At 52.9% G+C, this 15077-nt stretch overlaps 1 protein-coding gene across 7 annotated transcripts in view; it reads left to right on the top strand.

Moving 5' to 3' along the window:
* Positions 1 to 1273: 1273 nt before the first annotated feature.
* Anks6 (ankyrin repeat and sterile alpha motif domain containing 6) overlaps positions 1274 to 15077 on the top strand; it is a 47819-nt gene continuing 34015 nt past the window's right edge. For all 7 annotated transcript variants that reach the window (XR_003844081.1, XM_029540140.1, XM_029540141.1 and 4 more), the window contains exons 1-5: positions 1274 to 1623; positions 8534 to 9036; positions 11997 to 12041; positions 13245 to 13449; positions 14657 to 14763. Coding sequence is in view for 6 of the 7 variants with exons in the window: in XM_029540140.1 (XP_029396000.1) it covers positions 1292 to 1623; positions 8534 to 9036; positions 11997 to 12041; positions 13245 to 13449; positions 14657 to 14763 (1192 nt within the window). In the remaining variant the exon portion in view is untranslated. The remainder of the gene's footprint in view (positions 1624 to 8533; positions 9037 to 11996; positions 12042 to 13244; positions 13450 to 14656; positions 14764 to 15077) is intronic.

Genomic DNA, 15077 nt, shown 5'->3' with positions numbered 1-15077 from the left:
AGGTTGGCCTCGAACTCAGAAATCTGCCTGCCTCTGCTCCCAAGTGCTGGGATCAAAGGTGTGCGCCACCACACCCGGCTTGCCTAACTGTCTGTCTGGCTTCTTGCTGGGTTTGGGGGGCACCATTAACCATCTAGGGGAACCAGTTGTCTCTTCCTGTGGAAGTGTCCATGCTGTGAGGACACGTACACTGTGAACTGCTTGTGCCCAGGTCTGCTCCTTACAACCTTTTTCTGGCTTTCTGCTTAATTAGTTTCTTTTCCCCCAAATGTCCCCAATGGCTTACTCTCTTCCTTAAGGTTTTTGCAAATGTTACATTTTCAGTAATTCTCTTGTTGGCTCAATTATGAAACAATGCCCCACCTTCTACCCGATTTTGCTTGGATTCATGTTCCGTTTACTGTGTCAACAGTACTCACTACCATTCAGCAGCCAAGTTTATTTCCACAGCATATCTTTATAGCCTGTATGGGTGGGTCAAATCCTAGAAGGCAGAGATGCTATCTTGCAAACGTTCTCAGCACCAAGAGCTGTGCCTGGCACTAACAGGCATCCAATACATACTTGTTGAGTCCGGAAAGAGAGATGCACTTGATGTCAGAAGACCTGAGTCCTAGCCACTGCAGCGCCCACAGGTCTGTGTAGACTATGGCAACATACAACCTTCCCGGTCACTCGTCTACTGTAGATTGGAATAATCATCTGAACCTCCAGGGTGGCTACCAGGACTGCCCTGGGGACCAGTCGGTGGTTCCTACTTTTTGTGTATATACAGGAGGGCTTGGGACCAGAACGGTTGCTGATCCCACACTGACTGAGTTTCTGACAGTGGGTCTGGGGTGTGGCTAGAAAAATCTCCATCTGTAACATGTAAGTTACTGCGGTAGTGGTGACCCCCGTCAAAGACAAGAGACAGTGGGGCTGGTAGCCTGGCACAGATGAAGAACGCAGCACTGCAGGGCTGCTCCGGCAAACGACGGAACTGACCCATTCGTCCCGCGACTGTTTAGGAAGCGCTAGTGAAGTGCGGGGCGGTCTGGGGTCGGTAGAGACGCGGGGATGAGTTCTAAGCTAGGCCCAGAGGTCGAACGAACAGGAAGACTGAAGAGTGACCGCACAGTCACAGGCCCACCCTCCAAGCGGGGAGGCGGGTCCTGCGCGCGCGTACCCAGCAGGCGCGGCCCCGGAGGCGCGCGCGCACCCAGGGGGCGGGCCTGCGGACGGCGGGCGGGCGGGCGCGCGCGCGGCCCCGGGGTGGGAGCGGGCGGCGGCGCGGAGCGGGCGGCCAGCGATGGGCGAAGGCGCGCTGGCCCCGGGCCTGCAGCTGCTGCTCCGCGCCTGCGAGCAGGGTGACACCGACACGGCGCGGCGCCTGCTGGAGCCAGGCGCGGAGCCGGTCGCGGGGCCCGAGGCGGGAGCGGAGCCGGCAGGGCCCGAGGCGGTCCGTGCAGCGGAGGCCGGGGCGCCGGTGCCGGTGGACTGCTCGGATGAGGCGGGCAACTCGGCGCTGCAGCTGGCGGCGGCCGGTGGCCACGAGCCACTCGTGAGGTTCCTGCTGCGCCGCGGAGCCTCGGTCAACAGCCGCAACCACTATGGCTGGAGCGCGCTCATGCAGGCGGCCAGGTGAACGGGGACCGGGAAGGAGAGAGTCCGGGACTCGTGAGAGTGCGAATGGTAGACTTGGAGCTTTGCTTTTTGGTCATCTGTATGATGGAAATAAAAGGGAGGTTTCAGAAACACAAGATTAGGGATGTTAGAAACTTTGGCTTTTGAACAGTGTGGAGGCTGCGGAGTGCATCTTCTAGACGTTCATTCATTCCGTTTTGCATCAAGGGTCTCCTAAGAACCTGTCTACTCACCCTGGCTTTTGGGGGTTGGGGGGATAGATCCAGCTAAGTCCCCACTTTGGGGATAGGAGTGGGGCGGGTAAATAAAGTAGCACTCTTGATCTGGAAGGTCTGGCGGTAGTAGCTGACCCATTTGGAGGAATAGAGGCAATTTTTAGTAGAAATGAGGTGTTAAGACCCAAGGATTTGTAAGAGTTATCCAGGACGGGGGGGGGGGGGGGGGGGGGGGGCGGGGGTGGGGTGGGGTGGGGGAGCAAGCACACTGCAGACACATAGTGATGATAAGTGGCTGGGCAACTGGGAGGATGCTGCGACCCAGAAGGGGCTGGTAGTGGAGGGAAGAAAGTAGGTGCCTGATTGGGCTGAACAGAAGCCAACAATCTAAGGATGATCAGGAGTGTGGAAGGCACAGTGACCGGAACAGACTTTTGTTTCGGATAAGTTACATTCAGCACTTGTGAGAATGGGCAGGGAGATAGGCCAGAGTCAGGAAAGCTGGCTAGGACTGACAGCAGCCAAGGAAGAGACAATTAGTGGCCTGGATCAACCTGAAGTTGATCCTTGTGGTTGTGTGACCCTGCAAAGAGTTTGGGAGAGGCAGCAAAATCCACCTCTAGATTTCTGACTGGGGCGTATAAATGTACTGAGCTGTAAAAACCAAGAGAAGAGACAATGTTTGTTTTTGAGTTTTTTGGTTTTTTTTTTTAAAGATTTGTTTTTATTTTATGTGTATGAGTGCCTGTGTATATGTGCACCACATGTGAGCCTGGTGCCTGAGGGAAGCCAGAAGAGGGCGGTGGGTATCCTTAAACTGGAGGTACAGACACAGATGGTAGAAACCAAACCTGGCATCTCTTTGAGAGCAGCAGGTACTCTTAACTGCTGAGCCATCTCTCTAGCCCCAGAGGGACAGTCCTGAGAGTGAGCTTGGCTTTCAGTCACATAGCAGGTGGTACCAGTGGAGATTGCCAGGGCAGCAGAGGTGACCTTAAAACCTTTTTGCTAGGTCCCTTTCCCCTTAGGGGCAGTATCCTCTCTTCCTCCAGGTGAACCTTCTCCTGTCTAGTACCCCCCCCCCATTGGCTTGTGATATCCCCAGAATGCCCCCCCCCCGTCTCCCTTCCATCCCCCATCCTTGTCTCCCACCATACTCCTCTCCTCCAGGTATACCCTTGCCCCCGCCTCCTTGAAGAGCTTCCAGACCTTTCTGGAACGAATGCTTGGCTGTGCCTGTCACCAGCGGCTGCCCTAGTCTTAGGATGACACTTCTGTCTGTCCACACCCGTCAGTACATCCGTCCTGCTCTCTTAGGCTCAGGCCTGGATTTCATCTGGGCCTTCTCTGCATCACTTTGTACTTTTTTTTTTTTTTAAAAAGCTGAACCAAAATTATCTTCTCCACCTTACAGGCGAGGCCCTGAGATTTAGACGTCAGAATGTGTTTTAGCAGGGAGTCTCTCCACAGAACCCTTAGCCTGAGTTCTCCTCTTCTGCTCTCAGCAAAGCTCCTCTTCTCTCAAGCTTAGCTTCTTCCAGGAAGCCTTCCTTGATGTGGCCATGGTCTCTGGTCTCACCATACCGGGAAAGCCCTCTCCACTTGAAGCAGGCTGGCTCGCTGTGCACCCAACCCTGGCTATACCTAAGACTCCCTGGGATGTCTCTCCGCATGGAGTTCCTGGGGTTACCTTTCTGAAGGCCGTGACTGGGAAGCTGAGGAGAGACGTAGGGGACAGGAAGGGGCGTGAGAAAGAGGCCCGGAATGACTTTGTACATTTGAGAGGCCCAGGTGTACACCTTCTCTCCAAGACCCACACACCATAGAGGCCTTGCAAGCCCTGGGTATTTGCTGAAAGCTTTGCTTGTCATGGATTGCAGCACTTGCTTGTCCCAGTGCCACCAACCCCTGTCACCTATTTTTTGCTGTTTACCAAGTTCTGCAGAATTGTCCACATCATCTGATTATTATTATTATTTCCTCTTCCCCTTCTACCTCTTCCTCCTCATCTTCTTCCTCCTTCGTCATCATCATCATCATCATCATCATCATCATCATCATCATGTCTGATTAGTATTGCCTTAATGTGGATCAGGCTGGTTCTGAACTTGAGAACCTCCTCTACCTCCCCAGTGCTGGGATCTGGGTGTGCGTCATCACACCCATCAACTCCTGTTTATCTCGATTGGCAGGGTACTTAACCTAACCGTGATGGTTAATTAACAGTTTAACATTTTCAAAGGACTTTCTTTATCAATGTTGGTGAAAGGACCTTGAAGTCAGCCCAGAGGATAGGGGTGGGGATGCTGCTTCAGAATCTGGCAAAGACAGCAGCAGGTGTCTTTGCAGGCAGGATTTTTAAAAAAATAATTTATTTTATATATGTGAGTACACTGTCGCTGTCTTCAGACACACCAGAAGAGGGCATCGGATCCCATTACAGGTGGTTGTGAGCCACCATGTTGTTGCTGGGAATTGAACTCAGGACCTCTGGAAGAGCAGCCAGTGCTCTTAACTGCTGAGCCATCTCTCCAGCCCCACAGGAGTGGTTTTTAAGGGGAAATCTGTGTTAGGGTGAGTTAGCTGGTAAGTCCTGATTGGACAGATTAGTCGGTATAGCTAAATAATGAGTTTTGATTGCTAGACCTGGGCATTTTAATAGTTGAAACTTGGTATCTTGGTCAGGCACAGGGAAGTAGGCAAATGAGCTAACGGACCTTGGTGACTAGCATTTGGAATGTGAGTGATGTAATGGCTTAGCAAGAAAGAGAGAGAAGGATGGAAGGCAAACCCCACGTGCCTGGGTCTGTTAGAGTCCTTCCGTTGGTCCAGCTTTGACACTTTGTAGCTGAGATGTTTTGGGCTGTCTTTTGTGCTTCAGTTTGCCATGAGCTGCTTTCTAATTACCATTTCATCAGGGTGGGTGTTTTACCTGCACCACTGTCTGCGTGTCATGCATGCCTGGTGCCCTCAGAAGCAAGAGGAGGGAGGGCATGAGAGCCCTTGGAAGTGGATTTACAGGCAGTTGTCAGCAGCCAGCTAGGTGCTGGGAACTGAGCCTGGAGCCTCTGGAAGAGCGGCCTGTGCTCTCACTGCAGAGCCAGCTCTCTGGCCCCAACAAGTGCTGTTCTGAGAGTATTAGTACAACACACACCTTACTGTTCTACCAGACCAAGGTAGAAGGCACCTCTGTGAAGAGACAATTAGAACTCACACTGGCCTGTTCGCCAGGGCCTGGACACTTTTTAAGTCTCCTCACAGGAGACTCTACTGCGCTGGAGTTGAGATGCTCTGGGCTGTCTGCTGCCTGGTCCAGGTGGAGGCTCAGGGTCAGTGTAGGGAGACTTCCTTGAGGGTCAATTTGTGGGTCCCTTGGTCCCTTGGTCCCTCGGTCCCTCAAGTCAGGGTGGCCTGTGCATGGCCACTCTCCTTTCTTGTGCTCCTCTCAGAAGCCTTGGACAGAGCTCCAGATACCCATTGTGCCTGCCTAAGTGGACTCATGTTTATCATCTTGTATGTTCCAACATCCGTCCATGAGGCAAGCCAAAGAGATGCTGTGCCAGCACTCGGAGACAGTAGCTTCCTATGGTTTTAGTAGAACTGTAGTTCCTATTTGCAAAAATAGATTATTCTTTTCTTCCCCCTCTCCAGGAGTGGGAATGAACTCAGGGCCTGTACTTGGCAGGCAAGCATGCTATCACAGAGTTACCACCTCAGCGCTTAAGGCAGAGTCTCACTGAACTGCCCAGGCTGTCCTTGAACCATGTAGCTCAGGCAGGTCTAATTGCCCTACATCAGTCCTGCCCGCATCGTCGGGTCCGGCTAACAGTGGCATTTCTTGAGCACCCATTTTGTGTCCAGCACCATGCTTACTGCTTTAAATGGATTCACTCCTTCAGTCCACCCAAAACCTTCAGAAGTATGTATCATTGTTGACCCCCTCCTCAGAGACAAGGAATTGAGGTACAGAGTATGTAAGCTATGTAACCTGTCCACAGCCACAAGGCGAGCTGAGTGACACAGTCAGATTCACAGGCTGATGGATGGCCCGAGAGCTGTGAATCCAGCAGCTGACAACTCCCCTCCGGCACTGGTGGTGACTCTGAGCAGGGGACAGCATGGCCCGGTTGTCTAGCCACATCTTGGCCCGTTTACCTTTCACCCACTTCTGTCTTTACCCCACTCATGCCAGGTGCTCTGAGTGGCAAGATCGTGTGCCAGCTCTTAAAGCACAGGTGTTAATTGCTGAAATTAATTGTCAGCTTCAGCACCTGCTCAGCAGCCCCCAGCAGCCCCGTTTCCAGTAATTACCTATTAGAAAATGAACACACGCAAAATTATCTAGGGCGCCGTTGGATCATTTTATATTTTTCAGCCTAATTGAATGCTCTCTAGGGCTACCTGGGAGTTCAGAAAACATTACAAAATTCAGCATTTCTGCGCAAATTCAGTCCCCTTGCTTCCCCCTATGGGAACCGGGCAGGCTGGAGGGGCTGCGATTTGAAATTTTTGGGGCTGGTTTGGGTCCTGTCACTTTCAAATTGAGATTAATTGCTCTGTGCTCCACTTGGCTGCCTCCTTATCTGTGAGGTGGGAGGCACTGTGTACATCTCCGGATTTCAAACGAGATAAGAATCTGAAAGTACCTTGTAATCTGCAGCTGGCGATTACGCTAGAGTTTGTTTTGTGCTCCCAGAACCGGTGGGAGCTTTTAACTCTACTGCAGTGGCCCCTGGTTGCCTTCTGTCTCAGACCTCCCCTTCCCTGTCGTCAACAATGCAGTGCATTCATTTATCAGTTCATGAGACAGAAGGAATATATTGAACCCTAACACGGGCCATCTCCTGTGCTAGTGGCCAGGGAAGTCCCCTAACCCTGTCCTTAGTTACAATCAGGTAGGCAAGAAACAGTTTTTGAAAGAGGGCTCAGGTTTAGACAGAGAGAAGCTGCCGACTTGGGAGTCCTCAGATGGGAGCCCAGGAAACTGCTCAGAGTTGGCGAGATGGGAGCGGGCCCTGAGCAGTGCAGAGGCTCAGCACCCTGCTTGGCAGGACCGTGTGAGCTACGCTTATGATGGAGGCTCATGATGGAGTTCGAGGAGGGCAGGGAGGGGCAGGGAGGGGCTGGGAAATGTCAGCGATGTAGGCAGCCCTCCTAGCTCTGGGCAGGTGGGAGGGACCCGGAAATTTAGGTGTGGGGACTGCCTGGAGGACAGACAGCAGGGAAGGAGACAGGACGGGATAGGGGTGGGAGGGGGCGTGAGTTTGCAATTTCTGCATGGGACTGTGTTTCCTCACCCACCTCTCTGCTCCGGAGAAGAGGCCCCCATCCTGCCCTGGGCTGGGGGCCAGGTCACCAGGTTCTCATCTGCACACCGCAGGAGGCAGCCTGGTGTGTCAAGGTTCACAGCCCAGAAGGTATTTTATATTCAGCTGCAGCCTCAGACCAGAGTTCAGTCCTGGCCCTGCCCCCTTCAGGGGAGGAAGCCCCGAACTTTCGCTGAAGCACTTCCACAAAGGAGGGCCAAACCCAACCACTGCACTGTGGTCTTCTGACAACCCCTTCCCTGGGCTTGTCTTTGTGTCCCCTTAGCCAGGACGAACCTTCTCTAGCTTGGACACTCTTCGTTCAGAGACCTCACACCTTAAAACATAAGTGTGCCCACTGGGAAGCAGCATCTGTCCTCCCCCGGAGGCAGGGGGTTGGCCAGAGCCTGCCTGTCTTCTTTGGGCCCCAATACAGCCTTAGCTGGAGCTTCTTTTTTGAGAAGGACCAGACTATATCAGGTCCATAGTCACCTGCAGTAAACATTCCTGCCAGCAGGTGGCAGTAGGACTCCGTGGAGGTGCAAAGTCCTTTTGCCCAGGGCAGCTGCCACAGAGATGTGCTGGCGATGGTGGGGGCTGAGGAGGGTAGACATGGAGGGTAGACATGAATCACCACAAAGGGAATATGAGGGGATCAGAGCACCAGCAGGGACAGCTTAGCAGGCCGTAACTCAGAGTACAGAAAACTCAGATGTGGGGGGCAGAGTGGTATAGGCAGATGGATCGGACCTCAGTGTGTGTGTGTGTGTGTGTGTGTGTGTGTGTATGTTTTTAAAATTTAGATTATTTTCTTTTGTTTCATGTGTATGCTGTTTTGCCTGCATGTCTGTGCACGTGTATGTCTGGTACCCCCTGAGTTCGGAAGACAGCTTCAAATACCCTGGAGCTAAAAGTGTGGATGGTTGTAAGCCCCCATGTAGGTACTGGGAATTATACCCAGGTCCTCTGCAAGAGCAGCGAGTGTTCCTGACTGCTGAGCCGTCTCTGCAGACACCACCTTGGTTTCTTGACAGCCTCTCATGGGCCTGGAGCACGGAGAGCAGGCGGGCATGTTACATCGACCCACTTGTTTTCACGCCTCCACTGCTGGGATTATGCATGTGCACTACCGTGTCCATTCGTTTTCCGTGTGTGTGTGTACACACATATGCATGTTTGCATGTCTGTGGGTACGTGTGTGAACACATGTGTGGTGACTTGAAGCCTGTGTTAGGAGTTTTCCTTGATGGCTCTCCACACCAGGCTGAGGTCATCCCTTCTGAACAGCCCCTGTGCCTGCAGTAGCTGACATTAGTGAGGGTCATCAGAACTGTTTGCTTGTCAACATTTTCTGTTCAGTGTCACCAACCCCCATCTTCCCGGCAGGTGTGGGCATGTGAGCGTGGCACACCTCCTTTTAGATCACGGAGCTGATGTCAACGCTCAGAATCGGCTGGGTGCCAGCGTGCTCACCGTGGCTTCTCGGGGTGGCCACCTGGGTGTGGTAAAGCTGCTGCTAGAGGCAGGAGCCATTGTGGACCATCACACCCCTTCTGGAGAGGCACCAACAACGGGAGGCAGCGGGGATGAACTGCTGGGCATCACAGCCCTGATGGCCGCCGTTCAGCATGGGCACGAGGCTGTGGTACGCCTGCTGATGGAGTGGGGTGCGGACCCCAACCACACAGCCCGGACTGTGGGCTGGAGCCCTCTGATGCTGGCAGCCCTCCTTGGGAAGCTGAGTGTGGTGCAGCAGCTGGTGGAGAAGGGAGCCAACCCTGACCACCTCGGCGTGCTGGAGAAGACCGCCTTCGAGGTTGCCCTTGACCGCAAGTACAGGGATCTAGCTGACTACCTGGACCCACTGACCACCGTCAGGCCGAAAACAGGTCGGGCCAACCCCTTCCCCTGCTACTGCCTCCCCCCCCCCTCCCATCCCCCACCACTCCCATCCCCCACCACCTCCCCCAAAGCCACCCCCCCCCAACACCCTGGTCCCTGGTGTGGCCTTACAGAGAGGATTGTTTAGGTTGCACAAGCCAAGGTTTGCAAAACTAAAAAAGTGTGCAGAAGGAGTCTTGACAGGCAGGCCATGAGCTTTGAGCTACACAGTACCCATGAATGCCGGTTACACACAGGCCTTACACATTTCCCAACATGACCAGGTACTCGGGGGGGGGGGGGGGGGGGTAGAGCCTGTTAACTTGTACAATGAGGCCTTTTCTCTCTACCTGACCTTCCTCCCTCAGCTGACTCTGATGTAAGTGGTCCGAGGATCCCTCTAGAACAGAGGCCAGCAAAGTTTTCTCTGTAATCGGCCAGGTAATGAAGATTTAGGCTTCCTGGCATGTAGGCGCTGAGCAGTGATTATTGGCCCTTGTTAGAGTGAGAGCAGCCACATTTAGAATGTAAGTGAGTGAGTGTGGCCTTGTGCTGAGTGCAGAGACAAACTTGGGACGGGTTGGTCCCAAGCCTAGGTTTGTAGCCCCTGTTCTGGAAGGTGCTGGCCACCAGCCCCTGGGGATCAGTTCACGCGTAGTAAGTGTGGAGCGGTTTCCTTCCGAGTCTGAGTTTTCTTGGCTGTCTCGTGTTTGTTCGCTGCTGTTTTTAGGGTTGTTCTTAGAGAAGCAGTCACACAGCACATTGCATTTCGGAACCTCTGCTCAACAGTGTCACACACAGCCTGGGCACCCAGCAAAGTGGGTGACAAGTGCTGACTCCGCCAGACCCGGCTTGAGCTTCTCTTTGCCCACTCAGGGTGGGCCACGTGACCGCTGAAGGCGTTGGCTTCCTGGGAACCCTAGTATCAGGTTTCACAAAGTATAGATGCATTTCTCTTGCCAGGCTCTTGTGACAGTTGTACTTTGAAGTGCCTGTCCCTGTGTCAGGTGCACAGCTCCCAACAGTGGAAGTTCAGTTCCTCTGCTAGCATTTGTGGAATGCCTGCTATGGTCCAGGCGCCCTTCAAAGCACTTGACACGTGCCAGCATACAGTCGAGAGCCAGATCCCCCCCACCCTGGGGGACAGTGGCCTCGGTAGGGGAAGGCAGGTTATGAGTAGGAAATAAATGACCCTGTGGGAGAGGTCTGTGCCGTGAGTGAGAGCAGCAGATAAGAACGAGGTGAAGGGAGCCAGACTGGCTGTGCCTGGCATTGTGAAAGGGCAGGGATCTCAGAAGTCCTGCTAGTGCTTTGACCACCAGGGGGCGCCACTACAGCCGTGAAGGTCCTTAAGTCATCAACAGTACAGACACACACACACACACACACACACACACACACTGTTCTTCCCTGGAAATGCAGGAAATCCACCCACACAAGACCTTGGCCTCTCTGTGTTCTTTCTCGGCCCAACCAAAGCTGCCTGGTGACTGTGACATCCTTCTGTCTTGTGCTGTGCAGAGGTTGGGTCAGGTTTCCTCTCCTTGGGACGTGGTGGAGTCCCTGGACAACACCACTGAACCCCAGAGTAAAGAAAAGCCCAGCCTGGCAGTGCGGATTATCAGCCCAAACATCAAGAGCCAGGCCGGACTGTCAGTGACTCATCGTATCAGGTGGCTGCTTAGCATCCAGCAGTAAGATTGGTGACATTCCTGTCCCTCAAAAAACCCGGGCCCCAGCAAATGGAGCTCGTAAGGAATTTGAAGGCACTTACATTTTTACAGGTTTTATTTTATATGTTGCCTATATGAATGTCTGTATTCTGCATGTGAGCCTGGTGCTCCAGGAGGCCAGAAGAGGGCACTAGAGCCCCTGCAATGAGTCACCATGTGGGTACTGGTCATCAAACCTGGGACTTCTGGGAGAGTGGCCAGTGCTCTTAACTGCTGGACATCTCTCCAGCTCCCAGAGGTGCTTTTTCGGTGACTACGATATGGCGCCATGTGTTGATATTTCACAGGCAGAATTAGCCCTGTTCTTCTGTGGCCCTTGCTGTACATGATACTGAGAGTCACGGAGTCACTCCATTTTGCAGCTTTGCTGGGATGGCTGCTGAAGGCCAGTTAGCACACTGGTACCCTGATAGGCTCCACGTTTCTGAAGCACCTCCTTCCTACGCCACCTGCTGCTCCTTGGGACAACTCCGTGGCACAGATGCTGATGTCAGTGGGACAGCCGGTGCAGAAACGTGCGTTCTGGCTCACGTGGGGCTCAGGCTCACTGCTCCTCCCAGCCAGCCCAGAGCCATGAGTGTCCCTCATGGAGTTCAGGAAGGTGCAGGAGTCCCGCCTGTGCTGCTCAGCTTGCTCACTGGCTTTAGGGAATGCCTGTTTCCTGTCCGTGGATGACTGCTGGGCCTGGTGCCGCATGGATGTGGGAGGAGGGGCTTGCATTGGTGGACAGGGAGTCGCAGCACCAGGCCAAGGGTCAGAGCCCAGTGTGAATGTGTCTGATGGACGGTTGGCTAGACAGTTGTCCACAGACTGGCAGGGCACCCCACTCAAGTGCCTGTGAAGAAAGAAAAGGTGCTGTTGGCTTTTCGGGGGTGGGGGGGACAGCCCAGGGATCCAGTGTCACAGGGCTCTCTGACCTTGTACTTGGTTAATTGTAGTTAGATTTTAGAAGTTAAACAGTTTCTTTTTCAAATTCTTACAGAATGAACTTTTTCCAAGACCATACTTTTTTTCTTATTAACCTAGGTAACTACACCCCACAATTTGCAGTGTTTTCAAAACCCTGCGGTGACAGCTGCCCAGAAAGGCTGTCACATAGTCCCCTGCTCTGAGCTTCTGCCCCATGACTATAAGGACTTTCCCTTTAGAAAGCTAGCCTGTGCTCTGACCCGATGTGGCTTTAGAGGTCTGTAAAACTTCTCCTGCGTTAATTCTGGAAATCTCTGTTTATCCAGATGAGGAGAAGAGGCGACCAGATATTTTCCACGCCCTGAAGATGGGTAAGTGCTCCAAGGGGCTTTCTGGATGTTGAAGAGCCCAAGCCCCGCCTTCCAGCCCGATTCCCACACTAATTCATGGGTACAAGGAATCTGATAAAGAAATGCAGTTTTCTTGTTTGCTTTTATTTAAAAGTAATTTCTTAACTTTTATGATGTTATAATTCACTCTCACCAGGGAAGGGTGGGCCCTGGAGGCCTGTAATTTATTAGAGTCTTCTACCCACAGACTCTAGAATATTCTAGAACACACTAGAACACTTTCCCCGGTCCGTACTGTCCCACCAGCTAGATGTGCCTGGCTCTTTCTATGAGCCCCAGTTTTGCTATGTCAGAGGGCTCTTTAGCTCAGAGTTTCTGTGTGTGTGTGCACGCACGTGTATGCGTGTGTATGTGTATGTGTGTGTGTGTGCATGTGTGCATGTGTGTGTGTGCATGCATGTGTGTGTGTGCATGTATGTGTGGATGTGTGTGTGTGTGTGCATGTGTGGATGTGTGTGTGTGCGTGTGTGTGTGTGTGTGCATGTGTGTGTGTGCGTGTGTGTGCATGTGTGTGCATGTGTGTGTGTGGATGTGTGTGTGTGTGTGTGCGTGTGTGTGCGTGCATGTGTATGAGAGAGCGAGGCGCCGGCGTGGCATGCCATCCTGCGGAGGTCAGAGCTTGGCCTCACCATTGTTCACCTTCCTTTCTTACCTTCCACACTGAGAAGGTTTTCCAGAATGTTCTGCTTCATACGCCTGGCCACTGCAAACTGCTGGTATTCTTTTGTCTCCTAGGAGCTCTGAAATTACAGACAGTCGTGCTACATGCCATGTCTGTCTTTTGTGTGGGGTCTGGAGATTCAAACTCAAGTCCTCAAGCTTACATGGGTAGCACTTTTACCTACTGATCCATCTCCCAAGCTCCAGGGTTCCCTCTTGCTATAGACACCACCTTCAGGCAGCCCTCCCAGATTCCTGCTTACCCTCTAAGCCTGTATTTCCCTCTTCAGGCCTGTGTCCCTTCCTCACTCTCCCTACGTTCTGGGACACAGGTAGCACTTGTGTTTGTTCATATGCTGGTCTCTGGCTGTCACAGATACAGGGATCTGAGTAGTGGCCCCCATGACCACAGCAGAGGCAGAGTGAGAGACAACTGACTAAATGACCTTGTGGGGCCAGGGGCTGTGTGTCACCCGTGTGTCACTGGACTCCTGCCGTTTGTAGGAGACTTCCAGCTGGTGAAGGAGATTGCTGACGAAGACCCCAACCACGTGAACCTGGCCAACGGGGACGGGGCGACCCCACTGATGCTGGCTGCTGTCACGGGGCACTTGCCCCTGGTACAGCTTCTGGTGGAGAGGCACGCAGACATGGACAGGCAGGACAGCGTGCACGGCTGGACGGCCCTCATGCAGGCCACCTACCACGGGTCCGTGGCTCCCACTCCCTCCACATGAGGCCTAGCGAGTGCTCTGGCTGGTGATGGGGTTTCTGACTCAAGGTGCAACCCATAGCCAGCCTGGGGCTGTGAGGACATCAAGACCTGCAAAAAGATAGAATGGATGCGGGGTTCGTTCAGCCAGCCTCTGTCTCTATCCGGGGCAATTGCTACCTTGCCCTGGAGTTTCCCCATGGCTGTGTAAACCCACACAGCAGGTGCATCATAGGCAGAAAGATCATTTCTCATTTATTTCCAGTGTAACCGTGACTGGTTCATTTGGCGTTTTCACAGGGCAGTTCAGAGACCTCCATTAAGCATCCCCTCCACAGTATGAGCAATAGCCACAAATATCACCTTAGACTCTGACATTCATCTTGACCTTCCCCTTTAAAGTCATGTGATCATCCCAGCCAGGTGGGCTGTCACCCTTCTGCAGGCCCCTCTGGGGTCATCTTATAGCCGCTAAATGTTCTGGCTCCCCTTAGGGGTTCTCCTCTTGTCTGGTTCAGCTGGCCATATCACACTCCGGCATTAGTTATCTTATCTGATGAACCTCAGATCCTTGACCCTGCTAGAAAGTTCTGAAAGGAAGGTCCTGTCCACAGAGAGGTACGTGTGGTGGCTGAGCACTTTTGGGGTAGAGGCCCTGGTTTTTATTTTCGTTAGGGAGGAACATTAGGACTGATAGAAAGCACATTTGTCCCTGACCTGCTGAGTGATGGGGCGTAATTGGCTGTCCCGCTTAAACACTGGAAGACCGTGTGCTCCTGTTAACGTTGGCAGGCTCTTTGTCCGGGAACATAGCCACACTTTCCCTGTCACTTGCTGGATTAGCCAGATTTGTGTCACTCCTAACAAAATGCCAAGGCAGTTAATTTATAAAGAAAAAAATTATTCTGACTCATAGGTCTCCAGGTTGTTGTTCAAGATGGAGCAGTCCTAAGACTTCCAGCCTCTGGCGAGAGGATCCAGGCCTAGGCAGAGAGCAAGTGTCCAAGAAAGTGCTTAATCTAGGAGGCAAAGCCAGAGGCCTACCCCCACCCCCTTTCGGGAGTCACATCCACAATGACCAGTAGGCCCTACCTCTAGTGGGCCACAGCACCTTCCTGTGAACAAGCATTTGCATGTGAGCTGTAGGGTGATCAATACCCAAATCAGAATAGGGATCCTAACTGCCTGCCTCTTTGCTCCCCAGAAATAAAGAAATTGTCAAGTATCTACTAAATCAAGGGGCTGATGTGGCTCTTCGAGCCAAAAACGGGTACACAGCCTTTGACCTGGTGATGCTGCTGAACGATCCTGGTGAGTGAGCCTGCAGATCGCTCGGCCACCGTACCCTTGGTTACCTGGGCACTGGTGGGAGCACGACCTCCCTTCATTGTATGAAGCCTGTGCTGATTCATGGAAAAGTCAGTCTCAGGGATCCAGGGCACACCCCATACCCTCGGGACTCTACGCTAGCCTTCTTCCTCAGGCACTAGTGATCTCAGTGTTCTTGCAGAGAGAGGGCGAGGACACTTGACTTTGCAGGCTGTTAGGACCTAGAGCCATTCTGTGGTCACAGCCAGAGATGCTAAGTGACTTTGCAGGCAACATTAAGGGCCTCTGACAGGGAA

The sequence above is a fragment of the Mus pahari genome, chromosome 6, assembly GCF_900095145.1.
Source record: "Mus pahari chromosome 6, PAHARI_EIJ_v1.1, whole genome shotgun sequence".
NCBI lineage: Eukaryota > Metazoa > Chordata > Mammalia > Rodentia > Muridae > Mus > Mus pahari.
Note: the sequence above shows the minus strand (reverse complement) of the source record. Positions and strands in the feature narration are given on the sequence as shown.